Here is a 14823-nt window from a genome sequence, read left to right on the forward strand (position 1 = left end):
GGAAATGCAGCTCAACTACTATTTATTCTCATTTGAATCTTGGCTTGCTGATCTAAGAACCAATATTAAATATTTGGAATAAACCCTACGATTCTACATTTTCAAAGTAACATTCGCCTGTAACAAATGAAATTGTTAGGGTATGTCCATGTGTGTCATGCGTAGATACCATGATTAATATTGAGCGGTCTTTTCAGTGCAGAAAGGAAATGAACATTTCCATAGAATGCTTAAAAGTATCCTGTCAAAACTATAACAGAGCCATGTATGACATCAAAGGAAGGATAGCTCAATGTACAGTTTATACAAAATCCCAGTTTATTAATACTTAAAGGTCAATGAAGCTATATTGTACAACCAAGTCAGAAACATTTTACATATGTTTTAAAACAAATTGCACGGAAAATAATGCTAAAAGGGCCAATAACCTTGTTTCTAACATCCATCTGTGAATTCAGCCAATACTTGTACATTAATCTGTTGGTGGCAGCTACTTTGCATATGATTAGCTCAATAATTGATGGATTAACAGCCACAACAGTGGAGTCACTGCTGCCATTTTCATTTTTTTATTTAAACTTTGGATCCTGCCAAATGCAAAACATAGGACTCTTCCACTGAACTCTGATGATTTTAGGAGATACCTCACTCATACATACACAAAGACACTCACTCATTGACTTTATGTTAAGCAGCATCTTTAGAAATTCCTTCTTTCACACAACTATTATAAGTACACAAATCCTCAATATCCTCCTTTGCAACTGATTGATCTTAAGTGGAAAAGACAAATGTATGTCCCAAATAATTAATATATGGACTCTCCCTTCAGGTTGGGATGAAGCATGAATTTCTCATAAAATTGAAAACAACCAGTCAAGATATAAAATAGCATCTATGCTTATTAGCATCTCTACATTTTATATTCTCAAATTAAAATACACACACACACAAATACAAAATAGCAATTAATGCTGTAATAAAATACATTCATTTAACACAAATAATACTTTCCATGGATGGACATGGATTTGCAGTCAATGGACAACATTTAAAATGAATGGACGCACAATGGTTACACAAGGATTTTAAGTGTGGACATTTGGCTGAAGTTGCAGAATGGCCCAATCTTATTTCTTTGTTCATTCTTAAAAGTCTTAAGATCTGTGATTCATCTTTCAGCCCAAACTATATCTCAGAAATCAATACATAAAATGTTGCACATTGAGGTAAACCCACCCCCCTTCAATAAAGTATATATTTATATCTCCAACCCACCAAAAAGTATGGTCACAACAGACAACTAATAAAGTTGCTAACCAAGTGTGTGGCAACTGTGAGAAAGAAAATAGTCTGTGCTATGGATTAAAATAAAACCATCAAATTGTAATGTCCTTACACAAATCTAGGGTTCATCCATATTTATAATGCAGTGCAAACCTCTGGGTGCATTTCAAAAAAGATGTAACACAACTGGAAAAACTGTAGGATGATTCCTTAGATGATTATGAGAAATGAATAGCAATAGCACTTAGACTTATATTCTGCTTCATAGTGCTTTACGACACTCTCTAAGCAGTATACAATGTTAGCATCTTGCCCCCAACACTTTGGGTCCTCATTTTACTGACCTCAGAAGGATGAAAGGCTGAGTCAACCTTGAGCCAGTCAGGATCAAACTTCTAGCAGTGGGTAGAGTTAACCTGCAATATTGCTTTCTAACCATTGCGCCACCACGAATGAACAATTTACATAGCAAAAGAAAATAGGAAATCTCATATGCTGTGTAGAAAGAAAACAGGGAAAATGTGTATCCTTCACAAAGAACATTAGGATTCAGAAAAATCATTCTAAGAAGTTGAGTGCAAAGAGAGGAAAAACAAAAGAAAGCATTTTGTCACACAGCACATAATTAACCTGGTTGTATTCATTACCACAAGACAGAGCAATGGCCATTAACTCTAGTGGCTTTAAAAAAGCAATGGATAAATTCATGGAGAATCATTCTATCAAGAGCTATTAATTTTGAAGAGTTATAGGTTAGAACAGCCTATCTCCAAATAGTAGTTGCAGACCAACAGTAGTAGAAGGATATGGTTCCATCTCCTGCTTGCAAGCACCCCGGGCACAGCTGTTTGATCAATGTGGGGACAAAAAGAATAAGGAAAAATATGTATCCTACACTAAGATAAGGGAGATCATGCAAAATTTACTGGAAGGAAATTAAGGCCTCCAGCAGAGCCGTTCTTAACATCCTTAAGTTTACCATGAGCAGAAATGGGACATGGCTGATGGTTAAAACTGTTTATACAAAGCTGCTGTTAAAAGTTTTTAAAATGCAACTCCTTACTGAAAGCAGCATATCAGCTTTTTTTTTTTAAAGGTTCAAATGAAACATCTATTAAGTTCAAACAGCCCCAGTCTAATTCACACATATCACAGTCTCACTAATATCTTGAGGAGTCAACTACAACCAGGATAACCCACAGCAGTCTCCAGCACCTAATTCCCATTGACTTTCCACTGATGATTAAGTGCCAAAGGGATACATGCATCCGAACAACTCTTGACTTAAGATCCCACCCTGATTCTGTTTCTAATACTCAGAATATACTAGCACATTTCCTTCCCTTGACAAGGGAGTTAATTGAAGAAGACTGTCAATCCAATACAGCAAGAACTTTGTTTCAGGGGTTCAGAAGTTTTGCCTGGGGGGGGGGGAATTGAAGATATTTCTCTCCTTCCCCATTCATACTCCCATTCAAAGGCACTGCTTATCCAAGTGTCCACTTTTCAGAGATGTATAGAGCTTAAGTATTCCTTAGAACCCTAAGCTGCCTCAGGGCAAACCATCACACAACATTCTCCGAGAGAAGAAATATTTTCAAATGATACCATGTGTCGTATGCTATCAGCTGCACCCAATCAATACTCTATTTCCCCTTCAGACCAACTCGTTCTCACTCTCCTCCTTCCGTCTGGAGACATGCAAGCAGAGCTATCCCCCAGGTGTCAGCCTTCAAGGGGCTCAGGCCTCCATTTTGCCAAAGCTCCTAAGACGAAGAGGTGACATTACCGGAGGACACGATTGTTTCTGGAGGATCCCCCTCATCTTTCTGAGGATGGGAGGAATTGTCAGATTTACTTCGGCTGAATTCTATCCCTCCAATGATGGGTCTCTTGACTTTGGTCCCAGAGTCTGTGGTGGGACACGTACAGCACCGTACAATCTTGAGAAAGGCCCTCCGCATCTCCTTGTTGGTAAGTGTGTAGATGATTGGATTGGTGGCTGAGTTCACAACTGCTAGTACTAAGAAATATTCAGCCTTGAAGAGGATTGGACAAGCCTTGACTTTGCACCTCACATCCAGCAACAGAAGAATGAACAAGGGAGTCCAGCAGACAATGAACACACTTAAAACAATAATCACTGTCTTCAGCAGAGCCAGTGACTTTTCTGAGCTCCGGGTTGCTTTGGCCACATTCTTCCGAAAGGTCAGCCTACGGCTCCTTGTCCTTACCAAGATGTAGATCCTACAGTAAAGGATCACAACGGCCAATAAGAGGCCAGTAAATATACTGGTGCAAAAGAGGATATAATGCTTATGATAAAGAGGCAACACTGTGGAGCAGTTCTCCAGGGAGCCAATGCAGTTCCACCCCATAATAGGGAGACCCCCTAATATCACAGAGATGACCCAACAGGCGCTGATGAGCAGGAAGGAACGAAAACTATTGCTGCCATTATGGAGCTTCATCTTCAACATGGTAATATATCGCTCAATCGCAATAGCCAGCAGGCTGAAGACCGAAGCAGACAAAGCCACAAACATGCTTCCTTCTCTAAGAAACCACTGGGCAGGGGTGAGGGTGTAAGTCGTGGAGCCGGACAGAAGGATGTTAGCGATGTATGCCACTCCTGCCAGCAAATCTGAGAGTGCCAAGTTACCAATAAAATAGTACATGGGTCTGTGGAATTTCTTGGTTTTCCAAATAGTCAGCAGAACAAAGATGTTCTCGAGGATGATAAAACAGCAGATAATGATGAAGACCACCGATGTTGCTTTGATCCCACTTTCGGCATTGTCATTGAGCTTCCCGGTGTAGTTGTAATGCCTGTTGATGATGTCATAGTTGAGGTAGTCACTGACATCGCTCCGGACCTTCATGTGGGGGGCCCTGGCAGAGTCCATGGTTCCAGTCTGGACTGCAGGTTTCCAAGCGGCTGGAGAGAGGTGGTGTAGAATGACAGCCACTTGCTGTCCCTCCTGCTATATCTGAGGTTTGCAATTCCTATGGCCCGTATCTCCTCTTGGATAACCTCAGAAACCAGGACCCTTAAAAATCAAGGGAGACAAAGCAAAAGAGTATTAGTTAAAGGGTATTTGATTTAAACTAGTACAACCCAAAATCCTACAAGCTGAAATCCCAACATCAACTGCTGCAAGTCTTAATTATGCAGAATGAAAGACTATGAAGAAACAGTGGTTTGATTTAATTCTATGCACTGCTCACATTTGACTGGTTACACAAACTACACACAAGGCCTGCAAAAATAATAGCTTGTATCCTATATGATTATCTAGCGTACTATCCCGACTAAGATAAGCTGTTCTAAGGTATAGCATGTTAGCATGTACAAACCGCAGCAGCCACAGGCTCATTTCAAAGCCCAGGCAACTGGATACGCTCACACATTAATGTTTGTAATCATGAGGACAAGAGATCTATTTTTATTGCACATAACAAATTCTTCTGATTTTTTACAATGGTGGCTAAATTATATCACAGCAGGTGGCAGCACCTAGCTATCCTTGGCAGATTTTGAGAAAGCAAAGCTAGCTGGACCTGGATAATAATTAGATAGGATGCCATCAGGAAACCCTTGGAGTGCAGACCTAACTGGGAAGTAAAAGAAAACAAACAACCCCAAACCACAAGTAGGAAACAGCAAACCATTTCTGTACTTCTACCAAGCTAAGCATACGGATATGCCCCATAGTTACCTGCACCTATCTGCCACTCAAGACAGCATTCCCTTCTTAGCCAAATTATGCAGTTTGCAAACATAACATTAATCATTTGTTTTTAAAAGATCACCGAGGACCACACCAATGAAATCTTTTTCAATGCCCACTGATCTCACTGAAACGGAAAAACCTGAGTGCCGAGCACAATTCAAACGCATGAAATCAAATCCCAGTTCTGAAAGGCAGAGCTTAAAAACAATGAAAGGAAATAGGAATCACTCAGAATTTCTGAGGCAAGAAGTTCCCACCTAATTCCACGTCAACTTCAGTTGACAAGTCACAAGACAACTTATTCCTGTCTATGCATAAGCCAGGGAGACTAACGCCAATATCATTGTTTATAGCCAGATAGGAAACTTTTTGCTCTTCAAGTGCAATGCACATCAATTCCAGGACCTGTCCCTGATGGCAGCCTAAACAATTTTAATTCCTGAAACATCTTTCTTCAGGTGGCTGAAGCAATGGAAAGAAAATTGTTTTGGTTGGTTCCACACAAACAAAAGAGGCAAGTTAAGCTTCAGAAAGACTCACTTTGTAGAAAAGGCTTAGAGAAAGATCATCTTTGAACAATGGACTAATTGTGTTAGTTAAAATAAAGATGACCAGTAAACTGGAGGGACTATTTTCCCCCCATTCCCCCATCACCAGTTTTAGGTCTCTGGAATAAACTCAGCAAAAACCTAGAGGACAAAAGGAAAGGCACTTGAACTTTTATAATTGGGAGCACAGAGAGAGGGGGGGAGGGAAAGGCTGATTTTGGGCTACAGCCTAGCATGTAGTTTGGAAGCTTAATTAGTTTGCACATGGCATTACCAGATGAAAGAAAGTGTATGGAAAGATATGAGTAAACATTCATGGTGTTTACACTAAGTATTTAAAATAGCAGATCAGTCCAACACAGAAAGCAAAGTTAAAACTTTCACTGGGTGCAGATGTTATAGGATAGAAGAGAATGAAAGTTAGCATTTGAGTTCCATTCCCTTTGTTGGAAGATCTTACAGTTTTTTTTCTTTTCTCACTGAGCCTGGATAAATTGGGGAAAAAAATGGACTCTTCAAAGACACACACTGGATTTCTTGATAGACGATCAACTCGCATATAAATCTTTGTCCTTGAACACACACCATGCCAGCCTTTATGCAAATTCACCTAACAAAGAAATGGGAGGTATCTGTCATGTTCTGTGTAAGATAACCCAGCTATTCCCCTTACACAGAACATGATAGATACATGCCACTTCTGTGCTTGGCAGGACCCAAACATTTCACCATTTAAATTTGTCTACTTTTTGTCCCCAGATGTAGAACATCTGTTTTGAATAGGGCTGTCAACCAGCTACAGAAGTTTCCTTTCTGCAACCATTCCCTTCCCAACCCAACCCAACCTCTTCTCTAGGAAGCAAGAGACATGGGTACCCCTATAAACCCAAACAGCATTCAACAATTAGGCTAATAGGAAAAGGGCTAGATCAGAATCTTGCCATTTGGAATCACCACAATTTCTCCAAGGCATCAAACATTTTGTTAAACAATGTGCTGATATATTTTTAAGACAGCAGAGAGGGTCCAGTGTGGATACTATTCACACAAAGCACTTTGTTTTGAACACTGCTGAACACATACATATCTCAACGCCCCCCCCCTCCTTTAAACCTCTACACTTGTGAAGGGAATTTAATTAACTACAGGCTGAAAGACTTCTTAAAGATGATCAGGTCATCAAATTGACTGAAACCCGACTTGCTGCAACCAAGTTTTGTTAAAACAGATCAGCCCTCCTGTGTCAAACTGAAACTTTTGTGGTACAGAGGTTAACAGCAACAGCCAGAATCAGCGAGGGGGGGGGGAGAGATAAGGAGACTGACTTCAAGCCCAAACCTTTGCAGAAATTACAGCAGAAATAAAAGTCCTGATCTTTGGATTCTCCAAAACGGTCTGGTTTTAACTCATGTTCTTTCAACATCTCTTCTAAAACTGCGCCTGTTTTCAGATCCTGGGGGGGGGGGATGGAGAGGAGAGAGGCTGCTGCCTTCCGAGTTTCATCAAATATTCACGTGTAACTTTCAATCAATGGAAACATCTCACAAGACACCTCTGGGCCATTCATTCTGGCTGAAGACCAGAACGTGTCTATTCCGTGGCTTGTATTCTACGCTGATAGTATCTGCATCAGACAGGAGCGGTAAATTGCGTGGTTGGAGTTATTTTGCTCCCCCCCCCCAAACTTTGCATTCCCGTTAGCTTCAACATTTTTCATCTTTTTAGCTGTATTAATTCACCGCTACGCGCACGAATCCAGACAGCAAATATTCCCAGTAGATTCCACCAAGTTCTCCAAGTTAACCGTCCAAGGCTGACTTTTTACTAAGCACGTTCAGTACCTGCTACCTGCTGCAACACTAGATAAGAGACTGGCAAAGCTTTCCCAAATCAGATGCCAGCACAAAGTTAGCTGGTAGTTGGTTCAAGCACAAGATTCCTCGTTTTCCTGAGTTCAGTTGCTACCGGTAGGAGCCAAAAAGTTGAGAGGGAATTTCGCCCGGCTTGTGCACGCGCGCAGAACTCTTCCAGGGAACTTTACTCGGTCAGGTTTAGTACAACGTAAACCTTTCCGCCACATCTCCCGATTCCCGATAAAATATCCGGGGAAATTCCCAGAAAATAAAAAAATAAAAAAATAAAAAAGAGGGAGAGGCAAAAAGCTGAAAGCTGCGCCCCTATGGAAGTAAAATTCTAGTCAAAACAAAACGGGACTTCCAGCCCAAGGGACACGTACCGGATAACCACGACTTAAATCTCCACCGATTCCAAGGTTGGTCCTGCGAGGTACTACTTCCCAGGGATTCGGAGTTTGGCTAGCCAAGGCACCGCCAGCCCAAGGAGGTGTGTTATTCCAAAGCCTTCGCCGGCCAACCGACTCCTGGCTGCCGTCGCCTTTTCCCACTTGGCGAGTTTCAAAGCGTCCCGGAAAGGCGGAACGCGACGAAGCGCTTCACTCCCGCTTTGCAAATCCTGGCCGGATTCCTGCAAAGCCCGCGAGACCCTCGCTCGACTCTTACCTCGCTCGCCCGGGGCGCCGCTCTCGCCGGAGGAGGCTGCATGGCTCACCCTTCACCTCGCGCCCGGCCCACCCGTCGCCCCCCTTGCCTAACAAAAGCGGGGCTGGCTCCTGAGCTCATTGGAAGCGCTTTCCTTCCCAAGCGTCGTCTGGGTCTCCACCCCCTCCCTTAAACTCCCATTTCTTCTCTTGCGCGGCCCAGGCGACTTTCCCTCTGGCTCGGTGTTTGTTTGTGTGCCCTCCTGCCCGGCCTGGAGACCAGGGAGGATCTGGCCGCTCGGATTTCACCAAGCAGCCTCCTAACCCGGGCGTAGCCTCGAAAGGGTTAACACCTGTTTCCTGCGCCTCTGGCTGCGCTTTCAAAGTTTTGTCTGGTTGGGGTTTCTTTAAAAAAAAAAAGAAGGGTGAGTGTACGCGAGGAGGGAGAGAGGCTGGCGACCGCGGAGGGGGAAGCTCGAAAGTTAGCTTGCTGGACCCCAAATGCTGGTCTCCACAGCCTCGTTTCCCTAGATTTTTGCCCGAATTTCCTGCCACTTCCTTCCTTCCCCGGCTCCCTACTGGGCTCGCCGTTTTGCCATCCCGTTTTCTTTTTAATCCCGGTCTACAAAAAGAGTGTAAACAAGTGCAACAGAAGAGGCGCTAAGAGCTGGTCCGTTGCCCCCCCCCCCGCCTTAAAAGTTTAACTTTTCCGTAGGTGCAAATTTTGGGGAGTCAGTTGCGAAATTTGGGGCGCAATTGAAGTTGTAAGTCGAGAAATACTTGCCCCTCCTCCCTGCCTTCAGGAGGAAATCCAGAGAGCACTATAATTTTTTTATTTTTTTTTTTACTCATTGGTTTTCCTTTATCTAGTTTTAGGTCTTATGTGGAGAATATAGATCACGTGGTATTTAGACAGAGAGAGTGAAAAATCCGGAGTTCACCAATTTTTAAGCATGCTGAATGTTAATATGATAACAATTCCCCTTTCCAAATATCTCGGCATGATAAATCGCTCTATCAGATGTTCATTTTATGCTCTTGCTACAATCTGAGGAACATAAAATGCATTAGAATAGCAGATTTAAAAAATGACAACCAGGTACTTCCCAAGACCCTGCTAACACTTATAGGTAATCCTCGACTTACAACTTCAACTGAGCCCAAAATTTCAGTTGCTAAGCAAAACATTTGTTAAGAGAGTTTTACCCCGTTTTATGACCTTTTTTGCCACTTGTTAAGTGAAATCACCGCAGTTGTTAAGTTAGTAACACGGTTGTTAAGTCAGTCTGGCTTCCCCATTGACTTTGCTTGTCAGGTCACAAGAAGTGATCACACGACCTTGGGACACTGCAACCGTCATAAATATGAATCAGTTGCCAAGCATCTGAATCATGGGGATGTTGCAATGGTTGTAAGTGGAAAATGATCATAAGTCATCTTTTCAGTATCATTGTAACTTCAAATGGTCATTGAATGAACTGTTGTAAGTGGAGGACCTGTATTTATTAGATTTTTTTATCCCACTTTTATTACAAGTAACTCGAGGTGGCAAACTTAAATACTCCTTCCTTCTCCTATTTTGTCTTCAACAACAACCCTGTGAGGTGGATTGGGCTGAGAGAGAATGACTGGTCCAAAATCACCCAGCCAGTTTTTGTGCCTAAGGCAGGACTAGAACTCCCAGTCTCCTGGTTTCTAGGCCAGCACCTTAGCCACTTCACCAAACTTTGAAATAGAAAGCTTGCCCAGAATATTGTAAAAAAACAATAGTAGTTCATGAGCTATAAATGAAGGCATTTCATTTTAATGATTTACAGGCCTGATTTGTGAGACAAGATGTTTAACAGGGAAGTTGTAGGAAATGACTGTGTGTCTTCAGCCTCCCTCTGAAACCAGGGAGAAGGCATTGTAGGCGTTGCATCTGGGTGGGCACTCACATGTACATGATCAAAGATGCTTCATGGCAGATGTTTGGTATGTGGAATTGTTAAGGAGGTCCCCAGTTTCTCCATGTTAAGCAACAAATGAAGATAATCCTGCTGTGAAAATTCTGCTTCTTTATTGTCCAAAATCAGTGAAATGCTCTCAAGGTACCCAAAGGAGGGATGCAGGGGGCACATATGGCTCATCCCTATGCTTAGCCATAAAGATTGTTTACCAACTGTAATGGTTGGATTCCTATCACACTTTAAGCTCAAACGAGTTACATTTAGCATGATCCAATCCATGGGCTTCTTCCTCAAACTCTAATTAAAACAAGCCATAGCGTGATGATTTGGACTTAGCATAGCTTGACAGGAGATAGCAACTCAGTGAATGGGTCATACTGAACTACAAGATGGAAACTGGTCAGGACAACAGGCAGTGGCATTCTCCCCTTCCCCAAGCCAAACCATTATTTATGGTTTGAAGCCCAGGAAGATGGCTATCGCATGGCTTCCCTTTCTTCCTGTGAAAACATTCTGTTCTTTCCTCTTATGTAACCTCCTGAGAACTAGAATCACCTCAGTCTTTATTTAGGCTATTCAAGATGTTTTATCCTGTTTCTCTCCACACTCAACTAAGGCATGTGGGAATACTGCCATCCTCTCATTGCTCTGAGCTGGAGAAACCCCACTTCTATTTAGCAGTCAGGAAAAGCCTAACCATATTTGTAGCAAGGAGGTAAAGGGTTTGGTGAACTGGTGTAAGGAAAAAATACTGGAAAAACCAAAGAGATCATTATCGATTTCAGAAAAGGCAGACGCAGCCACACTCCTCTGTGCATTAATGATTCACCTGTGGAGATGGTTGCCAGCATCAAATTCCTGGGTGTGCAGTTAACAAGTAGGCTGGTTTGGTCGCTCAACTGGTGAAGCGGGCACAGCAGTGCTTGCATTTTCTGCGTTGCATGATAAAAGCTCATCTTCCTTCCCCTGTCCTTACCACTTTCTACAGAAGGATGATCGAGAGCATCCGGTCATACAGCATCACAGTCTGGTTTAGAAGCACCATAGCTTCAGACAGGAAGGCGGTGCAGAGAGTGCTGAGGATGGCTGAAAAGATCATTGCCCTTCCATCCAGGACACAGCATATATGTGTTGCTTGAGCAGGGTCCGCAAGATTGTTTGGGACACAACACATCTTCTTCACAACCTGTTTTTCTTGTTACCTTCTGGCAGGAGGCTCTGTGTTATCCGAAGCAGAACATCCAGATTCAGTCATAGTTTTGTGCCATACAGTATTAACCTTGTGAATTCTAAAGCTTCCTCCTTCCGTTATGTATTCAAGATGGACAGTGATTAATATTTATATGTAAAGGTGTAGGTACATACATATGTATATAGCATGTTTATATGTGTGTTATGTATGTGTACACTTTGAGAGCAAGCAACTAAATTTCATTTTTAATGTGTGCCGTTGTGCCCACAGTAAAAAATGACAATAAAGGTTGTCATCATCATGATCATCAAATGGCAAGGACTGAATACTATTCATCTTCTCCTTTTTCCCTCTCTTTTTATGGAAATGGGATTCCCAGAAGCCAAGCGCTGATAATCAGGTGCACAAGAGAGTTGTTGCCTCCTCCGTTCAACAACTTGGGTTTAAAGTATGAGATAAGGGCAGCATACCGGCTTTTTGAAGACATCATAGGAAAGGAACCAGGCTAGTCTACAGTAGTCAAAAATCAGGCTCTGATGGTACTTTTTCTGATTAGCTTCTCATGTGAACTACATCTCTTTGACTATGTATCTGATAAAGTGAGCTATGCATCACCAAACTTTATGCTTCTTAATAAAAAATTTGTTAGTCACAAAAGTTATTACCACACTTCTCCCTTTTGAAGTTAAAAGACAAGCAGTGTCCTTAAGGAAATCCTGTCTCCTTCATTCATAGTCAGGCTGTTCTTTCTTGTATACAACATTCACAAAAACTTCCTGGAAAAGGACTGAATGTTGTCAGAGAATACAGGCATTGTTGGCAAGTTATTCTGAGTTCAGTCCTCAGCGTCTCTTGTTTTCAGGGTGGATACAAGCAATCTCTATTTTAGAATGTGGAAGAACTATTATCAACCAGAGCAGACATTAATTTATTGTTGTCATAATCTCTTCATAACAAGGTGAAGTCACAGCTGCCAGTTCTTAGTTTGTTTTGGCCTTCGTATGCATCATTTCTTCCCAAGAGCTTATGACGTAATGTATTAATGTAGTATAAATGAGGATCCAAGCAGTGTGGCCTTTTACAATTGACAGGTGGAGATTTTTTTTCAGTGCTCAGATTTTGTAAGTGCCATCCAAGATTTTTGGTAGGCCAATAACCATTGGGACCACCACGGCCAGTTTATGCCATGACCTTTCAATTTCAATTTTCAGATTTTTGATACTTTTGTGATCTTTTCCAGTTCTTTGTCTTCTACTATCTCCTGGTATTGCCACATCAATTATCTATGTATTTTCTTTTCAACCACATTAAATCTGGTGTGTTGTGAGTCAAGATGTTATCAGTCTATATTCAGAAAACCCACAATATTTTAACCTCATTTTTTACTACCGTTTCAACTTTACGTTCCCACTAACTTCTCTTTACTGGTACATGATATTTATAGTTGTTCCAGTGAATCATTTGGCGACTGTGTTATGTCATTGTTTATAATCAGTTTGTGCAATCTTCTTGCATAAGCTGAGTATATGGTTTACTTTTTTTCTGCTTCTTTGCATAACCTGCACTTAGAATCATTTGATTCAGTTCTGGCCTTGATTGCATTAGTTTGAATAGCTTGCTCTTGAGCACTCAAAATTTAAGCCTTCAGTTTCTTTTTTTAATATTCCAGTTGTAAGCCATTGTCAGATTTTATATTTATCCACATTCTCAAAATTTGTAAAGATTGACCATTTAATGTTTTTCTGTGCCAGCGCCATGTGTGTATTACATTATTTCAATATTCACTTTTTGTTAAGTTTCAATTTTTAACTTGGTCAATGCTTATTCTTGGTTATCTTTTACATAATCAGCCAATGCACACTTACCATCTTTGACAGTTTGTTTTACCTGAAATAAACCTCTGCCTCCATTTCTGTGGGGCAGATTTAATCACTACAGGGATGTAATGCATAGTGAATTGTCATGCATTTTCTTATTTCTTGAGCTTGTAGCATTCAATTTTCCCACCTATCGCTGTTATGATTTCCAAAGCTTCCTCAATTTTTTGGTGCTAAGCTAATACTTTTTTATTAGTTCATTTATTTATGTTTGTCTAGAATAGATTCTTACATTCTTCAATTTTTCATCTTTCATGATTTTTAAATTACTTGCACCTGATCTTATTTTTTTTTTATCTCGGTCTCCAATCTGATTTTCTATTTTGGGATTGAATATGATTATTATTAATTTACTAAACCTGTATGCCATTCAAGAAGCCTCACACAATCAATGAAACAAATTTCAAAAATTACAAGATTCTTACATTTTCTTAAGAACACTTCCCTCCCTCCCTCCCTCCCTTCCTTCCTTATTTTTAATACATGCATTATAAAATCTGAAAGTAAAAGGATCATTTGTAAACCTAAGGCTGTTTTATGTTTTGTTCAACTGTAATTTGTTCTAGGAAACTTTATTAAGAATAAGTTATTGGTGCTTTAAATAAATGAATAGGCTGGTTGATTCTGCTATAAATAACTTTATTTTCACTATCAATATATAAAATTGAGATCAGTTTTAACTGTCAAGATGGGTTGATCCATTTAACAATGCCAGAATTTCTTCTGAATCAGTTTTATGTTATTATTATCCTGTGATTAGGGGTTTTGTTTCTCACCCCGAACAAAAAGATGACAGTTTTTTTTACGCAATCTTATACAAATAACTATCATCTATCTATCTATCTATCTATCTATCTATCTATCTATCTATCTATCTATCTATCTATCTATCCATCCATCCATCCATCCATCCATCCATCCATCCATCCATCCATCTATCTATCTATCTATCTATACCAATGGTTCTCAACCTTTCTAATGCCGTGACCCCATAATACAGTTCCCCATGTTGTGGTGACTCCCAAGGGGGTGTGGCCACCAATAAGAGGGAGTAGGACAGCTAGGGAAAAGGGAAAAAAATGGCGGACAGCGTGGTTTGGCGACCCCCATGAAATGGTCATTCGACCCCAAATGGGGTCCCGACCCACAGGTTGAGAACCACTGATCTATACACACACACACACACACACACATACACACATTTGTTAGCTAGCTCATAACAATTGAGGGGGAGGCATGATGTTTCAGATTTTTAAAGCTGATTCTGAGCTGTAGCCAAGGCAAAGTATGAACTATCTTGAACTGAACTGATAGTATCTTCCCAAACAAGTATTTCAACCTCATCTTGTTTTCACTGTGTGCAACTAGGAACAACAATATCCAATTGAAATTGGATTGGTTGATATAGGTGTGACCATTTAATCCCCATTTGAGTGCAAATACAGCCTTCCCCTACATTTATCTTGAAATAAATTCTCTGATGAACTCAATAGAATTCATTTACAAAGCTTTGTCCTTAATGAACACTACCAATGTCCCTATCCCTGACCATAAAAGGGGGGGGCACTACTGTGTGAAACATTGAGCAAAGGTCCTCACTTTCCCTTCTTTGAGCAAATCAAAACTCTCAACTTTACTGATACGAAAGCATTAAAAAAAAAAGATCTGGCTATCACTGCCCCTACTTTCTTGGATCCCCCTCCATCTCCTTAGTTCACAAAGAGGAAAAAATTAACAGC

At 40.9% G+C, this 14823-nt stretch overlaps 1 protein-coding gene across 5 annotated transcripts; it reads right to left on the reverse strand.

Moving 5' to 3' along the window:
• Nucleotides 1-295: 295 nt before the first annotated feature.
• On the reverse strand, nucleotides 296-8597 carry S1PR1 (sphingosine-1-phosphate receptor 1). Of its 5 annotated transcripts, none has more exons than XM_039348461.1 (2): nucleotides 8089-8597; nucleotides 296-4337 (listed from the first exon to the last, which is right to left on the reverse strand). In XM_039348461.1, the coding sequence occupies exon 2, from the start codon at nucleotides 4191-4193 to the stop codon at nucleotides 3054-3056; it is 1140 nt and encodes a 379-aa protein (XP_039204395.1). In that variant the 5' UTR covers nucleotides 4194-4337; nucleotides 8089-8597; the 3' UTR covers nucleotides 296-3053. The 5 variants fall into 5 exon arrangements, with proteins under 5 accessions (XP_039204395.1, XP_039204394.1, XP_039204396.1 ...); XM_039348460.1 differs by having other exon boundaries at nucleotides 7806-8597; XM_039348462.1 differs by lacking the exon at nucleotides 8089-8597 and adding an exon at nucleotides 6908-7757.
• Between the last annotated feature and the right edge of the window lie 6226 nt (nucleotides 8598-14823).

This window comes from Crotalus tigris, unplaced genomic scaffold (assembly GCF_016545835.1).
Source record: "Crotalus tigris isolate CLP2741 ecotype Arizona unplaced genomic scaffold, ASM1654583v1 scf7180000018155.2402879, whole genome shotgun sequence".
In the NCBI taxonomy this organism is placed as follows: Eukaryota; Metazoa; Chordata; class Lepidosauria; order Squamata; family Viperidae; genus Crotalus; species Crotalus tigris.

Coding starts and splice junctions, on each gene's coding strand:
- S1PR1 (XM_039348461.1), bottom strand. CDS start 4,193: ATGGACTCTGCCAGGGCCCCCCACATGAAGGTCCGGAGCGATGTCAGT.